The 21,829-nt window shown below is 34.2% G+C and overlaps 1 protein-coding gene across 1 annotated transcript in view; it reads right to left on the reverse strand.

Annotated features, from left to right (window-relative positions):
* Nmt (N-myristoyl transferase) overlaps nt 1-21,829 on the reverse strand; it is an 89,948-nt gene that overhangs the window by 18,829 nt on the left and 49,290 nt on the right. Inside the window, exons 7-10 of the mRNA XM_081739933.1 lie at nt 20,068-20,238; nt 9,627-9,807; nt 6,147-6,264; nt 719-864 (exon numbers count right to left, since the gene is read on the reverse strand). Coding sequence (XP_081596059.1) covers nt 719-864; nt 6,147-6,264; nt 9,627-9,807; nt 20,068-20,238 — 616 coding nt within the window. The remainder of the gene's footprint in view (nt 1-718; nt 865-6,146; nt 6,265-9,626; nt 9,808-20,067; nt 20,239-21,829) is intronic.

Genomic DNA, 21,829 nt, shown 5'->3' on the forward strand with positions numbered 1-21,829 from the left:
TTATTCGATTTTCATGACATTTGTCATGTATCTTCCTGCAACCTGCATCCTGGATTAGAATTCACCCTGTTGCAGGTTTTTATTTATTTTTTAAAAAAACTCGCTTCTTGTGTCCGCAGCATCACTAGTAGTTTTTAACGTTAGCTTAGGTCTAAGGCTCAGTTGGTTATTTCTGTGCTGGTGATAGCTGCAGAAAGACCTTCTATTGATCGTTATCACTTTAGTCATAAACCTGCTGAGATTAATCAAGATGCCCAGAAAAACTTCAGTTCTCATCGATGAATTACACAAGACTCAAACTACCCTGCCGAATTTAGGACAGCGATATTGCCGCAGATATGCTCAACTAATTACTAATTTGCTTCATGCAAGTGCTTTTATTCGAAACGTAACAATCAAAATGTCGAAGCAAACTAAAATTTCCAAGTACCAGTAATCGAATGACTATGTTCATATTTTAAAGAAAGGTTTGAAGCTCAATTACATTGGGACTTCTGTCTTCAATATTCTACATAATGCAATTGTAGGATATGAAACGGAAGTAAATACGCAGAAACTAGCATATGATTTTAATTAACAACAATAATACAAAAATCAAATCCAGATCACATCAACCAGCAAACAAACTGTTACATTAAAAACGTAAAGTAATGACTTCTATTCATTTCATGTAACATATACTAATCTCAAAGAATTATTTTATTTAGGATTAACTTACATTCTTAGCTGAAACTAACGCATCTCCAATAAGGTCTGTCCAAGTAGTCTTAGTAGACACATTGTAAAATGAATATGCAGCTTTTAAAGACTTATGGACTGGATGATGCATCACAGTTGATGGTAAAGTATAATAACTAACAAAATCTGAAATAAAAAATATTTTCAAAAAGTGTTAGTCTTTTTTTTAAAGAAAACTAGTTCCAAATTATTTTTTCACTGACAGCTGATTTTAAAGCAAACTAAAATAAAACACTGACAAGTACATCTATGTAGTATTAAAATATTTGGAAAGTATTCTAACAATTGGTCATGGTATTCTGTTAAAATATTACGTTAAATCGATGAAGTTAACTTTTGGATATCATAATATATCGTCACATCTGTACACATATGCATCGTATATTACAAAAAATTACTGAAAAAATCTATCTATATATGTATCTATCTATATCTATCTCATTTTGTATATATATAAACAGTAATCAATAGTTCTGAATTCGGTTATTACGGTTTCGGTTTCACGGCCAACATGTGAAATGAAAGACACCAGAATCTACCAAGAAATTACTACTAAATGTATCACTATGGGCAAAAACAAAAACTCGCATATTCTGTAAATGATATTTTATCAAAAATGTCATCGTTTTCTTTATATATACAAAATGTTTAAGATTTCAATAAGAGGAAACAGCACTGACACTCAATAATAGCGTAAAATAATTAAATTAGAAGCAAAAGATTTGAATATAGTAAGCTATCTTTCTGCCGCTGGCAACATCTACATCAAAATTTAGATGGATTTCGTAATCCTGAACGCTGAACCTTGAAACTTCAGTCTGAAGAGCAGGGCTATAGTGGATTTAAGACCCACATACGAAACATTTTCTCAAATCAAATCCCTTTTTTTTTTTTTTTTTTCTGTCATGATATTGTAAATATTAGCTGCAGCATCCAAATATTTGTATCTAAATATTGACTTACATATATATGAAGCACACAGGGGAAATTTTCAATCGAAATACAAGATTCTTTTAATAAGTCTTCCTATATAAGCAATCCAAGGAGAACCGGACAGATGTATAGTCCAGTGATAAAATAGGAAAAACGAAACTGATAATGCTAAAGGTAAGAGGTTTGAATTCGATTTTTTTAAGTAATATTATGATAAGGAAAAAGTAACGACAGATAGCAACACGCCAGACAAGAAAAAAAAAAAACATTGAAATAGTGATACAGTGACATCATACACGCAAAAAGCGAAAATACGTTACTGTGAAACAATAATAAAGCTGTCAGCGTTCATCAGTAGTTGAAACGTTGGTAATTCAGAACATTTCTTATTCCATGAAAATGTCCTCTTCTTCATTAGTGTGCCTTGTAAAAGCCTTCAGTTGGAAGTGAAATGTACTTTTTCATAAGCCAATAAAGGTTCAAACTACTAATAAATAGTGTCTTTGTGTATAAATAGGTGTTGATTTTTTCCGAATATATTGTAATTATTTAGAATTAATCATTTAAATCATGACGCAGTGCTAGAAGGTATGGTGGCAGGAAAAAGGGGAAGTAGGAAAAGACTATAGTTCATGGGCGGGAAGATATCATCCATACATGAAGATGTAGAGTTCACCTGAAGATCATAGTGCATTAAAGTTTCTTACTTGCGGGAAGTGACCTGCCAATTATGGAATAACACCTATAATGATGATGTTTATGTTTTTAGGGATCTCGAAGAATTATTGCCTCAAACAAAAACACATATACGATGGTGCAAAAGGAAACGACACCTACTTGCGACGTAAGAAGTGTAGTAGTAACAACGATTTTATTTGTGTAAACAATCTGGTATTATCGTTTTGCAAAAATTGTGATTTGTGTAATTGGAACCTTACCTGTTACCATTTTTTTTTTTTTCAAAATAGTCCCGAAAAAATATTATTTTTGTTTAATTTTATAAAGAACACAAAATGCTACTTACTAACTATTCAATGCTATTGAACTGATTTAAGTACTTGATTAATTTGCTATCTAAGCCAGTAAAATTATAATTGAATTGAAGACATATTCGTTCAGAAAGGAGAACATATCGATAACACAAACTATTTCGCTAAGTGGTAATTTCCAAATACTAGATATACTTAGTACAGAAATTATAGGATTAATTTTTACTTTCGTAGTATCTTGAAAAATCTGGAGAAGTGGGAACGCAACTGCTGAGCACCCAATGTCATGCATATCAAAAGTGTAGATGGCATAAAATAATTAGTGACAAATTGGGGAGCTTAGAAAGACAGAAAACAATATTGGCTCATTAACTGTATGTTCGCCCCTCATAAATTTGCTGCATGTTGACCAGAATGTTGCGAATTTCCAACACATTGGTTATTTATTATAACTTGTATTAGTTTTGTTTTGTCTAGAAATTCAACATGAGACAAGAGTGTTAATTTTCATCTCTTTTCTTGCGCATCCTTACAGGTGCCAATGATTTTGTTCGGCATGGTTATTTATACTTGACTGATCGCGGTACTAAATGTAATGTAATGAACCTGAGATTCCTAATATCTTACTTGCGTGGAAGTGATATCTTCAGACATCTTTGAAATAAAAGCCATTAGATTAGCAAGAAATAGGCAGAAAGTGACGTTAGGTAGATATCATGATAAGACACACTACAATTATTCTAAAAACATTGTCTTTATGTAGAATAAAATTCACTTAGGAGCTTTTGTTTCTGTGGCGATGAGCCTTCGAGATACTTAAATCATATGATTAATTACAAATAATTACATCATCTTAAATTCTGCGTTACAAATAAGATGTTCCTATTGATACGCATAGACATTAATTTGAAACTGTTCTGGCTTGTGTAAAAATACGCTATACTTTTAATCGAAGAGTTTTACAATTATTGGAATTGTACATCAATTAAGAAACGGAATTTTTCAGAAAATGAGAAGAGCATTCAAGGATCAGAACTTCTGTAAGTTTTCTTGTCTACATTTTAACTTCTAGCAACGACTAACAGCTGCTAGCTGCTGTTTCGTCCAAAGCATACTTTTCGTATGAAACAAGTTGGTGTGTATCACTCTATTCCCACCCATCTTTCACTGATCTTAAGGCTAACTTCCTAGTTTATATAATAAGACAGATATAGAGGTTCGCTATTCACGGACTTCGATACAAAATTTTCATGGTTTGCTTCCTATTATACGCAAATACTGTAATACTGCAGCTAATATTTATAACAATTTTATGACAGAAAATGACCTGATAAGATATAATAATATGATTCGTATGTAGATCTGCTCTTCGGAATGAAGTTCCAAGGTTCAGTGCTGAGTACCATTTTCCCCTCTGCGAAATTCCCTTGTAATAATGTGGAAGTGGAAAAAAGTAAGTTTATATTTAAGTCTTTTGCTTCTAATTTAATTGTTTTGCGCTATTACTGAACAAATATATTAGAAATAAATGTGCTTGTATGTATTGTTTTCGTATGTTGAAACCTTCATATATTTAGAACATACAAGGAAAAAAAAAATAATTTAGAGGATATTTAACATATTTTGCACATATTGGTACGTAATGTTAGAACCGTATTAATTTGTTAATAAAGAATATGTTTGATTCATTAGAAACTGATATCCCGGGGCCGGATGTACAATTTCTATATGAATACTTTTACAGTAAATTCTTTACAACTTCACTGACAAGTTAACGACCTTAACTACGTCATTCAACAACTGTTATATACGTCATTCAATGTTTAGATGAAATCTTCTCAAATCATGACGGTTCAACTACAGTATCTTTCTCAGAATACGAACATTACAAATATACTTAAAAAAAAAAAAAAAAATATATATATATATATATATATATATATATATATACTTTAAAAAAAAAAAAAAAAACTTTCTTAAATGCTTCTATCTGTGAAACTTGAGTGAAATTACTGTAAATGGGAAAACACTTCCAGACTACAATAAATTACGAAATGTCATGGACGACAACGCGGTCCATCACAAAATGCGTTCAAAACTATCTGGAAGGGTTAAATGATACAAGAAATTTATGTAGACGAACAAAAAGAATTCGTTTAAGGAAGTATTTTATCAATATTATCGGATATTTTAATTTTGTAGTATAAGGTCAAACCCTTGCTGAACATACTTCGTAATATATTACTTACTACGCGGTGTCTTAAAAAAAGTAATGAGACATTTTCTTTTAATGATGAATTTTATAATTTTTTACAAATCAAGGTTATTTCCTAAATAGTCCCCTTGGGCAGCTACACAGCGATGGAGACGCTGTTTCTAGTTATCGTAGCAGTCTTGGAAGGCTTTTTGTTAAAATAAATTTCAGTTCGTCAGTTTCGCTCTTCTCAATATTATCCGAAGTATCAAAAATAGCGCCCTCTCAAGTGTTTTTTGAGTAAGGAAAATAAAAAGAAGACATGACATAGGGATTAATATCCAGAGAATAGGGAGGGCTGAGGAATCATAGGAATGCTTTTTTCTGCCAAAAATTACACATGGTCCATCTTGGCGTACATTTTTCTCATGTTTAAACCATAAGTTAAAATTTGATGGACGGCATGTTCAAACTTAACTCACTACTGATTATTCTCACCATCAATCGACAATCTGACCTCAGAAGACACTTAAGTCTTACTACATTGTTAGCAGTTTCTTACGATGAAGATCTTCCCGCACGAGGTTCGTCTTCCATTTGTTCTTGACCTTCTAAAAAGGTCCTGAATAGGAAATATTCTCTATAAGCCCATTGTTACTTTTCGTTAGTCACAGTAGTAGATACACAAAATTTGATGACAACGTTGCTCAAACTTTTTCAGATCCATTTTCGAACTGCACTCACAAACATATCTTCACTGCAAGATGCTTTCTCAATCGTGAAGCAACTAGAGCAAGTTCAAACTTGTGCTGAGTCAGTGGCAAGGGTTCACTTAACTCCCGTCAAAAGGTGGAGGGAGCAGCATTGTAGGTCTGTGCACAGTGTTGCCAGTTTCATTACTTCTCTAATACATCATGTATATGTTATTACTTTTCGAAATCGTGATGCAAGAAACCATATAATACATATTTTGAACAATACGAAAAATAAAAAATAAAAAGACTGTCTTTAAGAACAGAAATTATTCTGCACTAGGATCATAGTTTATATTACTAACCTTAAATTCGCAATAATGTTCAATGCCCAGTATGTTTTACGTAAAGAGTTAACTCACTACTGATACTGAAAATCATTAAGTTACACACCTTTTGCATCAGCAAAAGTATATATTTTCAGCGCAGCAATAGTAAGCACTTTTTTAAAAGGTATGTAATACGAAAATAAACTAATAACCGATGAATTTTTTATTAAAATCTAACAAAGTTTGTTGAGTATTTCAAAATAATATTTACCTGTAACTTTACCGTCTTTTTCCACTACAAAACTATCTACAATATTGTTTTGTGGTAGAAACCAATGGCGAAAATCCTCTTCAGAAAATATTGGAGCTAGGTCGAATTTTTCTAGATACTGAAAGGAATAGAATAATAATCTGTCAATTCCTTACAAACTGCGAAATCTTTTTAGAGATACTTAATTATAATATCGTGCCTTATGGAATCAACTGTATCATACTGTTGTATATAGCAACAATTCAACATGAATCATACTAAGGAAAGCAAATTTTATCAAAATATCAAATATTTCCGTAAGCAAATGAGAAAGTGCTCTATTAAAAACAGGAAGCCTATTTCTGAAAATTAAATATATAACTTCTGCTTCAGAGTTTGATTATACTCAAGTAAACACGAACATTATGTTTCAAATAAATTTTCCCTGCTTGTGTGTGTTTGAAATTCCGTTGAAAGCGCGAAGAGAAAATATAGTTCAAATCATGATACATTTTGTAAAAGATAAATAAATAAATAAACTGTTTGAAAACATTTTTTATGTATAATATCATTTTCAACAAGTATTCTCATATTCTATTTTAACTATTAGATTCCCGCTACTATACTTGCATGATTTCACTATTTCAATAGAACAGCCTCGATTCACTCTAATATTTTCAAATTTCATTTCACTATTAAAACTGTTTAATCTTTTGAAAAATTTCATTTTTCTCGTACAGACGAGTAGGATTCTATGTATGATGCTGATTTTTATTTTCTCATTATATTTCAATACCATCATAAAGATAGAGGCAGTCTAGAAAATAGCATAAAATGAATTATACTCCACTTCTCGTCCTTCATTTGATTCACCTCTGCAAAATCAAGGACTACACACATATATATTTCGTATGAGTTCAGCCGAACTCGTTCGATCGGAACCAAATTTGGTAAGGTGGTAGACCTTGACCTGCTATATAAGCGTACAGAATATCATGTGCAGGCTTACGATTCCCAGAGTTATGGGTGGTCGTATTTTCAATAACAAAAACCCATACACCGAACTCATCCAATCGGAATCAAACTTGGCATGGTGGTAGAACTTCACGTATTATACAAGGTGTGAAATATTAGGTTGTGCAATCTTAAGGTTCTCTAGTTGTAGGCAATCAAATTATGTATCAGATTTTCAGCAACAACCAACCAACCCATGTATGATGTAAATGATCCGATCAAAATCAAATATGCCATGATGGTAGACTTTTACCTGCTATGGAATATTAGATTGTGGAGGTTTGCGGCTCCCAAATTATGGGCGGTCGAATTCTGCTTTATATTTTCGAGAACAAACCCCAGAGTTGGAGTCAAATTCGAATGTAATTATTATTAATAAAGTTTGTTACTAAAAATGTTCCATTGCTTGGTGATACGTGTTGTGATGTGTCTGAATTGTTTTCTAATCCTAGTACTGAGGTTTCGCTTTGTCATGCTTATGTAAGCATTGTCAACACTTGCATTTAAGCTCATATGCCTCCTGCATGCGAGTTATAATCTAAAGTACCTTCTACGTGTAAGTTGTAAATGATTTTTCAATGTTTATTGAAGGTTTTAAAGCTCAAATTAAAATTACATTTTTTTTTAACATTTAACCTGTATGACATATCAGGGAATAAACGCGAAATCAATTTAGAGTCTGTGTCCTTTGTCGACTAGTTAACTCCTTTATAACTTAAAGATGACATCTTTTTAATGTACCACGATCATAACAGTTATTTTTGCTTCAATTGCAGGAAAAAAAATTAAATGAACTTATTTATTTTGTCTTCAATCAACAGCAATCTATAAGCGCATGCAGAAACGTGTTTTCCAAACGCTAGATTTTATTCAATTGGAATATGCACATCTTGTACCACTGTAAATATTATTAGTTGTGTATTATCTATAAAATGTAGAACAAAATTTATTTTTCCTACAAAGAACAAAATTCAAACAATTCAAAGTATTACCTTGATCAAAAATTTATTTCTGAATCAATCTTGTTTAGCTTTGTGACATGGTATTGTGATTGATCTGTTCTACACGTCATCACAGCGATACTATTGAAATATCTTTATTCTTTTTTTTGTAAAATTAGCGACTCAAAGTGGTTCATGACAATATCTGCTAACAGACAGGACAAAGAACTATCACTGCCAAACGATTGTATAGCATTATTGGTTGAGTACTTCGTTGGAGTGCATAATGGTGATAGATCGTGCCGTAAATCGTAGAACAATTCTGCTGCGAAGCAGCAGCAATGTCACTCAGAGTGCAGTTCCACCACATGATTTAAATGTGTTCTCAGATTCCCTCCCCCTAATATTGCGGGTAATTAAAATGAGGAAAGAAAACATGATATGTTTGATAAGAAACTGAACCCTGAGAAAAGAAGGAAGAAAAGAGAGACAGAAGATTATTTTGTTTGCCCCACGGTATTAAAGCTGCTAAATGCTACGTCACGACGAAGAGGTTTAATATAGACCATAATGCATGCAATATTTTCAAAATGTAACAAATGCAGCCATGTTATGATGATGAGAAATCATTACTGGACAGCTTACACCAGAGTTGATTTCCCGTCATATCAGTGAAAGATACCACAGGATACTGTCCGATCCGGCCCACTGGGTTATTTGATGTTTACATCCAACTTACCTTTCTCTGAATGTCCTTAAGGAAAATTACCGCATAAATTCACTTTAAAATACATATTATACAACTGAATACGCACTTTCATTCCCGCAGTTGACCATGCACATAGTTTTTACCTTGCAGCAACGGTGCCGTAAATCGTAGAACAATTCTGCAATCTACATATGTACATAATAACCAGCTGTGAAGAAGCAGCAATGTCACTCAGAGTACAGTCCCGCCACATGATTCCGTCCCGTCAATTGATAAGAAGTGAAAGCTTATTCATCAGATTTTGTAATTATTATCCATATTGACATTTAAGTTTTGTATCCATATTTCAATGTCTGCGAGTTGAAAGAAAAGGATTAACTACATTAAACTAGTTTTAAACACTCTTCATTCCGAAATACCTATTTTAGCTTTGCATTCATTAAATGATTGAATTCTTTATAGAATCTGTCGTTACTAACGCAAGCTGCCAAAAGTATGATAAAGCGCCGTCAAGTGCCAGGAGCTCATCCCTCTATATAAAAATTGTAATTCCATCGATGTTTCTGTGCGGAGAAAACGGTTTATGTTTAAAATATTTATAGATTAATCCTGGGTATAATTAATTATTACATACTTTAGTAAGCGAATCTGTTTCACTTCCCGATGCCAAATCAAATGAATATATTACCTAGTTTTCAGCTATACAGACAATCCCCGGATAATACTTTCATATCACTTTTTTCACAGACTATATATATATATAGTCCCACCTATATATATATCCACAATCTACCTTAAGCCTTGAAACGACATAGGTAAAATATAAATGAAACTTACCTTTCCAAGCAACGCATGAACTTCAGAAACATCCTGCTCCTTCATTTGACGAAAACCTTCAGTTCGAGGATGTTCTGGCAGTTTATATAATTTTAAAGTTCGCTGCATGGTCATATTACGACTAAGATGCGAGAATTTTACTTCTATCAGTTTCTTTGGATTCAGTGAGCGATGCCAGTATCTACAACGAAAGACAAGGAAAATTGGTAATAACTCCAATGGAGATAGATACGCTACATGTGGGTCGCAGTAGTTTTTAACATGTAACAGGCTTTCCAATGCTAATGAAAATAAATATGGGAAATTACGACGAAAAAATATAGGTTTCGTGAAGCTGTGAGAAGGGAACATTTCAATTATCCAATAGGTAGAAATAAAAAAAAAAATGCACATGCAAATCACACCAATTGTTATATGAACATACATTCCACTCTAAATATAATTAAATGGGTAATTATCTCGTTGCAAAATTTTATACGAGTTTCTTAATATAGAAAACGCAGAAATATCGTTGCACCCTTCCTGGAACAATTATCTGAAATGTAAAATAAAACATTCTAATGATGTAAACACTCTGTAGCTGGTACTTTAAGGTAAGATTTGAGTATGTGTAATATATTCTACAATTATTTGCCTACAGTTAGTGCAAAAAGTAGTGAAATTGTATTGATGTTTTAAAAACACATTATGAATACGTACATATAAAAAATTCTTGATAAACCTTCCCTTACAACTCTTTGCTCGTTTCGGCATATACACTTCGAAACTTCCCAGAATCCACCACTGGCTGCAAATCGAGTTCCTCCCGCCAACCAACTTATTTTTTTTTAATTCATTCATTTACATTTAATAGTCCTGCTTGAAGTCAAACTCTTGCATTTTTTTTTTTTTTTCGAGACTCTAATTTTGACCTGATAAAGCTCTCTTAGATCCACTCCACACATTGATACTGACACTTCTGTAATTATTTTTATCATCCTCTCCACCGCCTGCGTATGGCACGGAAAACCTCGAATTTCCTCAGAAGCTGTAGCCGCCGTTCTAATATTTTTTTCTATCTAGCTCGAATAGAGTTCTCTTGTTAATGGTGGCTCGGTGACGTTTGCTGAGAACCAGTCGATCGTCTCATATTTACTTGCGTCTAAGTTTACTTTCGGATCGAATTCACGTAGACTTCATCTTTTTCCCTGTCGACACTTTTTATTCTTTTTATCCTAAAACTTGAATGCCCTGGCTCCTGTTGGTGATCATTGTCAACATTAAGTTCTTCGGATGAGCAAAGTAAGCGTTGGAACTAATCACAGTATACACGATTCTTCGTATTTACTCTGGAAGAAAGGATGCAGATCGAGCAAGTAGCCACAAGCGTCACGTTCCGTTGATGAGAGAAGAATTTCGCTTTATTTCAAACCAACTCGTGCATATACTTTGCTGAAATACTGTGTAAGAAAACGAAGTGCTTCTTCGGGAATTTTGGTGCTAATATACAATCGGAGAATGCGAGAACCTGTCGTCAACCATCGTGATATGACAATTGGTCCAGGCTTTTTCTTCAGGTCTGGTGGACACAACCCTTTTGAAACGTCTCGGCAAATGTTCAAAAGGTACTGCTGATCGTTACTGGACTGTGTATACAATTACAATCTTTCCGATTTCTTAGAAAACAGGTAAATACTATATTTTCTATTACTGCACAGCTGATTTCAAAATTACTTGATATCAGACTACTCGATTAAAATTTTCTTTATAATATAAACGGATCTGAAAAAATATTGTTCACGATATACGTGAAAAAAGAATTCAATGTAAGGTTGACAACATATTTTTCACCCATATAAAATAGGAACAATTTCGCATCTCACTTTTCTCTTGCGTTTTATTTTCAGCCTCAGAATGCTCACGGTGAAAAAGAATTAAAGGTTACAGCTGTGCAGCACAATTTTCCTCGTAGTGTCGTGCGGGTTGCATAGCCGCAGCCATAACCCTTTTACAGTCTTAGGTTTTTTGGGTATTTTTTTAGACTTTCAGTCAAGCAACAACTGCATCGTCACTGTTTAGCCTAGGATCATGGTTCATACCTCATTCTCTTCAGAATAGAGCAGGCTTTCAAATGGTACCACTTACATGGCCATGCCATATACCAGGAGAGGTAAAAAGTGAGGTCAAAGGGAAAATTTCGGGACTTTGGGATCCCCTGGAACGGCCCTGTGTGAACGAAGAGATCTCAAAAAATCTGATGAATACTACTCGGTAGACTGAATGTGTGTACCAAATTTCAAGCTTCTATCTTGAATAGTAAGAGCGGGAGAAATTTTATCAAGAATCCCCACAATGCCCCAGCTTACCGCAAAAGACCCTGATCTCAGGTTTAAAAAAATCCTGAGACATCCCTATTTACCCTAGGATCATAATCCGCCAATCATTCTCTTCAGAATAGAACTGCCTTACAGAGGGTACCATTCACATGTCTTCATGTATCTGAGGCGCGAAAATCCCGAAGGGATTTTTTGGTAAAATATCCCTTTTTCAACTTTTTGCCCCTCTGGACCCCCCTGTTTTAACGCAGAGATCTGAAAAGAATCTGATAAATACTACTCGGTGGACTGAATGTTTATGTAAAATTTCAATCTTCTAGGTGCAAAAGTAAGCCCGCCCCCCAAAAAAAAATCCCGTATAAAAAAGGATATTGAGTAAAAATTTCCTGAGGCATCCCTAATTACTCTAGGATCTTGGTTCGCCAATCATTCTCTTCAGAATAGAACAACTGCCTTTCAGATGGTACCATTCACATGCCTCCATCATGTATTTGAGGCGTAAAAATAGCGAAAAAGGGATATTTTGGTAACAAAATATCCCTTTTTTTTTTACTTTTTCCCCCTCTGGACCCCTTCCCCCGTGTGCTAACGCAGAGATCTGAAAACATTTTGATAAATACTACTCGGTGGACTGAATGTTTATGCAAAATTTCAATCAAACTAGGTGCAAAAATTAGCCCGCCAAAAATAATGAAAATAGGCCTAACAAACGAAAAAATGTTTTAAAGTTATGACGTCATCACCTACTATGTTTCGAAGCAGGAAAGCGTGAAGCCATATGTAACGTGTTCTACAATGCCTCTAGACTTTAAAAGAAAGCTCAAATAGGAGAGTTATAACGCAAAGTACCATAAAACACCCGTATGGTACAAATTGTACCATAAGACCGTAAAAGGGATAAAAATATTCAAGTCCCATGAAGCAAAGGAAGGGGTTTACCAAAAAAAAAATCCAAATTTTCTGTGTAGACTACCACTAAAACGAGTCAACTTTTCGGCAACCCTGTCAATCGAAATTTCAAAAAAGAAATTTTTCGGCCTACTCTAATATATATATTCGAGAAACTATGGATGGTGGTAGTTATCAGGGAAAAGGGAGTCACGCATGCTCAATCAAAAAATGCATATTGCATCAATGTTCAATGGGTGTACATAGTATTCCCTGCAGGATGTAATTCCCACACATACCGTCAACCGAATTTTCAGATGTGCTCTAACTTTATGCTTGGTCCAAAGTGAGCAAATGATAAGCTTTGACAGTAGTGAACACGGAATCCTTTAGAGGGATGTCGTTAGTGTTAAGGACCATCAGCAGCACGGTCTTTCGTATTCGGGAAAAGGCGTGCTGCTATGTTTTCTTTCACGCTTATAAGTGCAAAAAACGTGAAATATACCGTGAAGAATTACATCGCAGCGCATGCTATTCTGAACACAAAATAACGTAGAGCTGCCAGTTCCTGAACTTCCGACTTCCCTGCGAAGCATTGGGTGTCCATTGTCGTCAAGGCTGATATCTTTTCTATTTGGATCCACCTTGTGATCAGGGCATTTATAAAAACACTGTTGAGAGCATATCTGAGAATAGCACCCTGTAGAGAATACCCTGCACACCCATAATTGAACAGTGATGAAATATACATTGTTGGATTGTGTATGCGTGACTTCCCTTAAGCTGATAAAGACCACCATCCACAATTTCTCGAATTCGAAATAGGGCCTGTTGAAATTTAGCTTTTTCGCGATTTTGGACAGCCCTAGCTCTGAAACATGCACTTTTTATCGTAGGTACACATGAACTTTTTCTTTTATTTTGATGTGAGAAATCACCTCATACAGTTTGTCGGTATAGTTCATTAACACCCTGTATATATATGTATATATATATATATATATATATATATATATATATATATATATATATATATATATATATATATATATACAGGGTGCAGAAAACGTCCCGAAATGGTCCAATATCTCGCGAAATATACAGATCAGTAAAACAAATAAAAAAAAATACGTGTTAAATAGTTTCTAAAAGGGTATATAATGATACCAAACGAAACCCCTCATCCTCACCTTTTTGGGGGTACGGGAGATAACTTCAAAATTTTAAATGGGAACCCCCATTTTTTATTCCACATTTGTATTATCTAGAAAAAGGAACAGTGATTTCACCCAGAATTGGATACAGTGCCTTCACGGACGGGGCTTGAATCGACTCACAAAAAGGGGGTACCATAACATTATGAAAATGCGAAAAGTCAGCCCCGTACTCTGTGGCCATATGGTTAGCGTATTGGTCTGCGAAGTCAAAAGTCCTTCGATTCCCGCGCAGAGTAACATTTCTGTGTATATTTTTTCGTCCCCAATTAATGAATTCATACATTTCAACTGCGATAAAAATAATATATTTGCCCATAATTTATTAACATGCAAGAAAGTACAAATACAACAAAAATGGTTTCCTTTTGTTGTAAATGACCCTATGACACTTTAACCTTAATAACCCTATTACTTACAACCACTTCATAAAACTATTTTGCAAAACAAATATCAAAATTTGTATTGTATGTAACTTGAATAAAGTACTAATTTAAGTTAAAACCTATGGACTTATTATTTGGGGAAATAACAAAACAAAACAAAACAAAAAAAAAAGGTTGCCTTGAGCAGGGATCGAACTCAGGACCTCTGACTATAGTCCACTTCGCTAACCGTATGGCCACAGAGTACGGGATTCGCATTTTGATACTCCCTTTTGTGTGTGTCAGTTCAAGCGCCATCCGTGAAGACACTGTTTCCAACTCTGGGAGAAATCATTGTCCCTTTTTCTGGAGATTGCAAATGTGCAATAAGAAATAGGGGTTCCATTTGAAATTTTAAAGTTACCCCCCGTACCCCCCGAAAAGGGTGAGAATAGAGGGTTGCGTTTAGTATCATTGGATACCCTTTTAGAAACTAACAAGTGTACTTATATATGCTTTTCTAATCTGTATATTTCGCGAGATACTGGACCGTTCCGGGACTTTTTCCGCACCCTGTATATATATATATATATACCGGGTGCGTCATTTATAATGTCAAACCTTGATGACGGAGAAACCAAAAGAGAGAGAGAAGCGAAACTTTGCACGATGCAACTATACAAAGGGGCACATTGGTAGACGTATTATTTGACATCACCGGATCAACAGTGTTGCCAACCCAATATAAAGTTATGATTTTTTAAATGGAACGACATAAATTGTATTTCATAATTGAATTCAACACTAAAAAGGAAGACGAAAGATATGCCACCCGCAGGTCAGTGTTGCAAACTTCTCGAGAAATAACGTTAAATATGTGTCACATTTAAACGCCTTTTGTACACACAGGGAGTGAGGTACACACTAGTTTTGCACAATAATTTGAATATTGGCCAGAACGGTTTAAATTGACACCAAGTTTAGATGGGTCCGTTAAACAGTGTTGACATAACAGAAAAGACAAAAGTCGAGTTTGGGTATAGTGCAATAACTCGAAAAAGGCCATAAGTACAGTACAGCTTAAAATTTATAGGACAATTTGGTATGTCATAAGAAGCATTATCACCTTTATTTGAAGTCGATAAATCAAGTACTTACCGAGATATTCGGAATTTTGTAAAAGCTGAGAATTTTGCGCTATAGAAGTTGGTAACGCTGTCAGCTCTTACAAAATTCCGGATATCTCGTACGACTTCAAATAAACGTGAGAATGCTTCTTATGACATACCAAATTGTCCTATAAATTTTAAACCGTAATGTACTTATGGCCTTTTTCGAGTTATTGCACCATATCCAAACTCGACTTTTGTGTATTCTGTTATGTCAACACTGTTTAACGGACCCATCTAAATTTGGTGTCAAGTTAAACCGTTTTGGCCAATATTTAAATTATTGTGCAAAACTAGTGTGTACCTCACTCCCTGTGTGTGCAAAAGACGTTTAAATGTGACACATATTTAACGTTATTTCTCGAGAAGTTTGCAACACTGACCTGAAGGTGGCATATATTTCGTCTTCCTTTTTAGTGTTGAATTCAATTATAAAAATACAATTTATGTCGTTCCATTTAAAAAATCATAACTTTATATTGGGTTGGCAACACTGTTGATCCGGTGATAAATAATACGTTTGCCAATGTGCCCCTTTGTATAGTTGCTTCGTGCAAAGTTTCGCTTCTCTCCCTCTTTTGGTTTCTCCGTCATCAAGGTTTGATTATAAATGACGCACCCGGTATATATATTCCGCACTCTGTGTAAGTGAGTAGCGAATCAGAGCCAGAATTCGAGTGAGCGCAAGCACGAGTAAAAGGACGAGTGAATACGAGAATGAGCTAGGATGAGTCTCATTGAGATTAGTGACCCTGATCTGACACGCGCTCCGATTTCAAAATGAAATCACTATTGGGGAGCATACGGAAAGCCATTAATCTCTACGGAAGGTTCTCTAAAGAAAAGTAGAAGAGAAATAGCCTTATACGCGATCCCCGTGTCTTGGAATATTTAGCATCCGTAATTGAGCATAAGAATAGGTCTTGTTAAATAACATTTTTAAATAAAACATGTAGTTGGCTGGCATTGTTGAGCGGTCTAAGGCAAATAGAGTGGCGATTGCCAGATTTGTCTGTTGTGGGTTCGAATCCCACATTCACTTATCGCTCCTTTTAGCCCAAAGGGAACACTCATGGTATGTAAAACTCGAAAATAAATCAATTAAACGTTCAATGGTGACAGTTACAACCACACTACTGTATTCTTCGAAAAGATGTCATAAACATGAAAATGGAAATTCTGGTGCAATATTCTCTTGAAGTAAAAGATACAAGATTACCGTACGGATATTTTCCATCATTTCCGCTATATGTATGGACTTTCCCTTCCCTCTTGGTTTAAGATTACATGTCTCAATCTAAAGAAACGCACTAATCTTGCAATGTGCAATAATCGTTCATATTCCCTTGACGTTCAAAGTTATTGTTGTTTGAATATGAAATAAGTTTCAACAATAAAACACGGTTCTCAGTAGATTAGTTCTTAATGTCAAGTATACAAAAGGTTATTCATTAACATAAGAACACCAGGTCACCTGGCAACTACTGATACATTAAATGATTCAACGTGATCTGGCACAATCAAAACAAACTCTCCTGCTCCCCCTTTCTGCCTTGCCAAGGGAAAATGGGGAAGGCAAATCGCTAATTTTGTCAGAGATGAAAAAGTTTTGTAAGAGACAATATCGTAAATTATAGGTTTGTATTTACGTTGGCTCATACTCAATTATTGAACTAAAGGTCGATTGCACCGGATAGCCAGGTTCGCGACTTTGGATATCTCTACTCTCCATAATTTCTGAAAATTTTACTGAATAAAAAATAAGAATAATAAGGAACAATAAAGAATATTAAAAAATGCAAGCAGTGAGCCACACAATATCTACAAAATACTATTAAATGAATTTATATGCTTCCAAGTGAATCTGGATGAGCAGTTTATGACACCATAATTGCCAACCACTGAAATTTCTGTCTTATATAGTTCGCACTGGAAATAAGAATTGAGTTTTACTTTAAAGGTGAGTCTAATATTACATTTCGTGAACGATTAAGATAGATTAGACACTCCAGGTTTGTACTCAATTCCATGTGAATGTGACCTAACATACATTGGACAACGAGAACATATTAAAATCAGATGTGAGGAGCATACAACATGTACACGATTAAGTCAACCAGAGAAGTTCGCATTAGCGAAAATTGCACTAGAACAACAACATAAAATATGCTTGAAAATTTGTCAGTTACACGCAGTTCCACTCATGGATGTAAAAGGTCGACAAGAGAAGCAATGGAAATATAATTACGTAATAGCATATTGAACAGTGAGAAAGGTTTGAAAATTAAGTTATATTTAGTTTTATAATAATAATAATAATAATAATAATAATAATAATAATAATAATAATAATAATAATAATAATAATACTGGAGAGAACGAAAATAATTACGAAAACTATTATAAATTTGAATGAAACAGTAAACTATACCAATATTTGGTTGTTTCATATCGTACCTACAAAATCTACATGAACTGACATAAATAACGGGTACTTCCGGTTAACGTGGAAAGTTGAAATTTGGCAAAATTGTAGCTTTCCGGAACTATCCCACAAGAAAACTACCAAAAGTAAATATTTTTAAGTTTTAGGGGGTCTAGAGGGAGGATGAATATAATTGCCCATGTTATTTAAATGGGCGTTGTTTTGGACTATAATCTCATATTTTAGGTACTTGGAATTGGATAACAACTTGAAATTTGGTATGCTTGTACAGTCCGCAGCAAAAAATCTGCAACATGAGCATGTAAGTTTATTGTGAAACGACAAAGTCTTTTGCTCCAAAATAAGTGTGCAGGGGAGAACGGCGAGGTTTCTCCTGGCGTGATTCGTGCCACTTAGACGTTATGTTGATTCCCTTTGCTGTTAGGCGTAGTTTCACAATAAACTTACATGCTCATGTTGCACGTTTTTTGCTGCGGACTGTACGTTTTCCTTATCACTAAGTAAATCATCAACAATAAAAATGTCCAACTTTAGAGTGGTTTTATGGGCAACTGAAAAATCTTTCCCATGTTACTTATGTGGGCCATCTTCTATACCCCAAAATTATTGGGCACTTCTTGTAGGGCTACAATGATCAAATTTGGCATGATTGTAGCTTTTCGGCACTAACCCACAGGAAAACTGCCAAAAGAGAATATTTTTAATTTTTAGGGATCTAAAGGAGGGATGAAGAAATTCTCCATGTTATTTAAATGAACCTTTTTTTGGACCTATAATTTTATATTTTAGGTACTTGGAATTGGAATAAAAACTTGAAATTTGGCATGCTTGTACGTTTTTGTTAGTGTTACTCAAGTGAATCACCAAAAATAAAAATTTCCAACTTTAGAGTGGTCTTATGGGGAGCTGAAAAATCTTTTCCATGTTATTTATATGAAACATCTACACTTCAAAATGTTTAGGCACTTCCGGCAGGACCCGAATTATGAAAATTGGCATGATTGTAGACTTCCAGGACTAACCCACAGGAAAATTGTCATAAGTAAATATCTTTACTTTTTAAGGGGTCTAAAGGGGGATGAAGAAATCCCCATGTTATTTAAATGAGCGTTTTCTTGGGATACAAAATATTATCTTTTAAATAGTTGATATACGAAATGAAACTTGAAATTTGGTAGAATCGTAGGGTTAAGAGGTGCTAGGTCGTAGGCCACCTAAATACGGGAGTCGGGGTGAAGCCCCCAGCTGGGCCAAATTTAGAAAATGTTACGAGCAAAGGAACGACATTCATTCTTGACGCAAAGGCTGATACATAAGAGACGCGAAGCTGTAGGCCAAGCAAAATTATTGTACAATTTCCCCAAATTCCAATGGCTAGCTGAAATATAAAATTATAAAAGTGCAACAAAATTATTGTACAATTTCCCCAAATTAGTACAACTCTGACTATAAACGGAGTCACTGTGTTTGAAACGTGAGTTAGATAAAACAAAACACGGATAAAACACAAGATAAAAATAAAACAGAAGCTGAGTTCAGATAATTACAGGTATCTCCGTGAAATTACGTGGAATACATACAATAGTTTAATAGCATTTAGTTAGTATTAAATGGTCCACTTTTAAAAATTCTCATACTGTCTGTTGTTATTAAATTATTCACAAATACGAAAGTGGTATGTGTGTATGACGAAGACAATTTCTCGTTATGGTGAAATCTTTCGGTATACAGATCTCCGATCTAATGTGCACTAAATTTAGCTGTAGTGTATTATACACAAGTCTTCCACACACGTTATGGGACGATATTGGAATTGAAGGACTACATTAGAACTGCCGTCATCAGTGTTGTTAGTGCTAAGTAATAAACAACTTCCTACATCGCTTATGGCGTTCTTCTAGCTACTATTTATTTCATGTACGAGTTGTTCGTTTATAGTACAATTTTAATAATACATTATCAGCACCATCGAACGATGTATAAATAATCTGCGTATAAATAAATACGCAGGTAATTATTTTTAAAATATTAATAATTCACTTACCTACAAGTGCCCACTGGTTTTGGTAGAACTACTCCAGCAGTATATACAGCTTGAAAAATTCCTGTAAGATTTACCCGCCTTGTGATTTCTCTAATTAAAACTGGAGCTACACGTTTGGACCTCAACTTTTTATGGACACACAGGAAGTTTATCTCTACCATTTTTTGAATACTACAGGAAAAAAAACACATGCATTAATTTCAAAATGGAATAAGTTACAAAACTTAATTTCTATCTTTAAAAAAATCTATATGTTCCGCTACATTTATGGGCTTAAAACTGCAATTGGTTCTAAAGGAGCAACTTGTCAAACTTGTAATGATTATTCACTTTTGACTGAAAATATAAATACTGCGAATTCTCTTTTATTCAGACTGTGAATTTTTAAAGCTCAACAATATGACTAACATGTTAAATCAGTGCTCGCCAAACTTATGAAGCTTCTGAGCTACAGTACCGTTTTTAAATCCTACTGTGAGCTACCAACCAAAAGAACTACCAACCTTTTAAAAAAAATCTTATATTTTTTATTGTTTATAAACTTAAATTTCTAGTAAATATGAAATCAAACTATCCAAGGTAGCAAATGTGTAATATACACACGAAAAACATAACGTGCACAACTACACGCGTATACAATCAAAATTGTGAGATGAGGCGCGGTTGCGCGGAAGAAAAAAGCAGTTGTCAGCGCCCCCTGTCGTTAGCGCTAGCTCAATGGAGGAATCAAGGTTAACTAATTGGGGCATTAACGCGATCTGCCGAAAGTCCCCGCGAGTTACTAGTAGCTCGCCATTGACGGTTTGGCGATCACTGTGTTAAAAATATTTAGGAAGTAAAATTGTGCGACTGGACCGAGTATCAAACTCATGTCTTCGGCTTAATATGCCGATGTGCTAACTACTATGCCAGCGTTTCTCAAACTGTGGTCTGCGAGGTCTCCTCTTGTGGTTCTCTCAGATTGAATATTAGTACAAAAATAAAATTCAAGTGAATTTCATATCACACACTCTAATCGGAAAACTCAGACAAATACACATTATTCAATTTAACAAGGTGAAGATTATACAAATTCTAATATCCTGTATAAAATAAGTATTATATTATATTCTAGATAGCCTTCATTTATTCTTATTTAAAAAATACTCTGTTATCTTCGATTCATACCAATATGAAATTAAGGTACGTTTAATAAATACATTTCAAAGTACACTGATATAGTGGTATATGCTCAAAATATTAATACTTTGTATACACAGGGCAGACCATTTATTTTGATAGGTCCTTGTAACTTTTAAACTAATACAAAAATTAAAAAAAAAGTTTGAAATTTTGTACAATGAAATCGCGATTCCACGAGGTTAATAGTGTTGTCAACTTCACATAGTTATATTTTTTTTCAAATGGCATTACTACGTTAGGTTATTACAAGTTTCAAATCTACATGTCAAAAGAAAACTTACATCATCACATACGTTATTCAGTGTTGCAAACTAACGACGCTACACTATAACAAACATCCAAATTTTGGTAACCTCTACCGTAATAGTAACGCAAGTAAGACGAACAGGACAATGCACACCTGAAATAGTTTAGTATTTAATACTATGATAACGATATAATGAATTTCAAATGAACAGGAACAAAGTTACAAGGAATTGAAAATTTCACTTTTTTCAAAAAACATTATTTCAAAAAACTGCTTAGATAAGTACCCAATCAATCAATCACAGAGATGGTTTTTAATAAATGTGCATATCAT

Source organism: Thermobia domestica, chromosome 15 (assembly GCF_964235325.1).
Source record: "Thermobia domestica chromosome 15, izTheDome1.hap1.1, whole genome shotgun sequence".
NCBI classification, from domain to species: Eukaryota; Metazoa; Arthropoda; class Insecta; order Zygentoma; family Lepismatidae; genus Thermobia; species Thermobia domestica.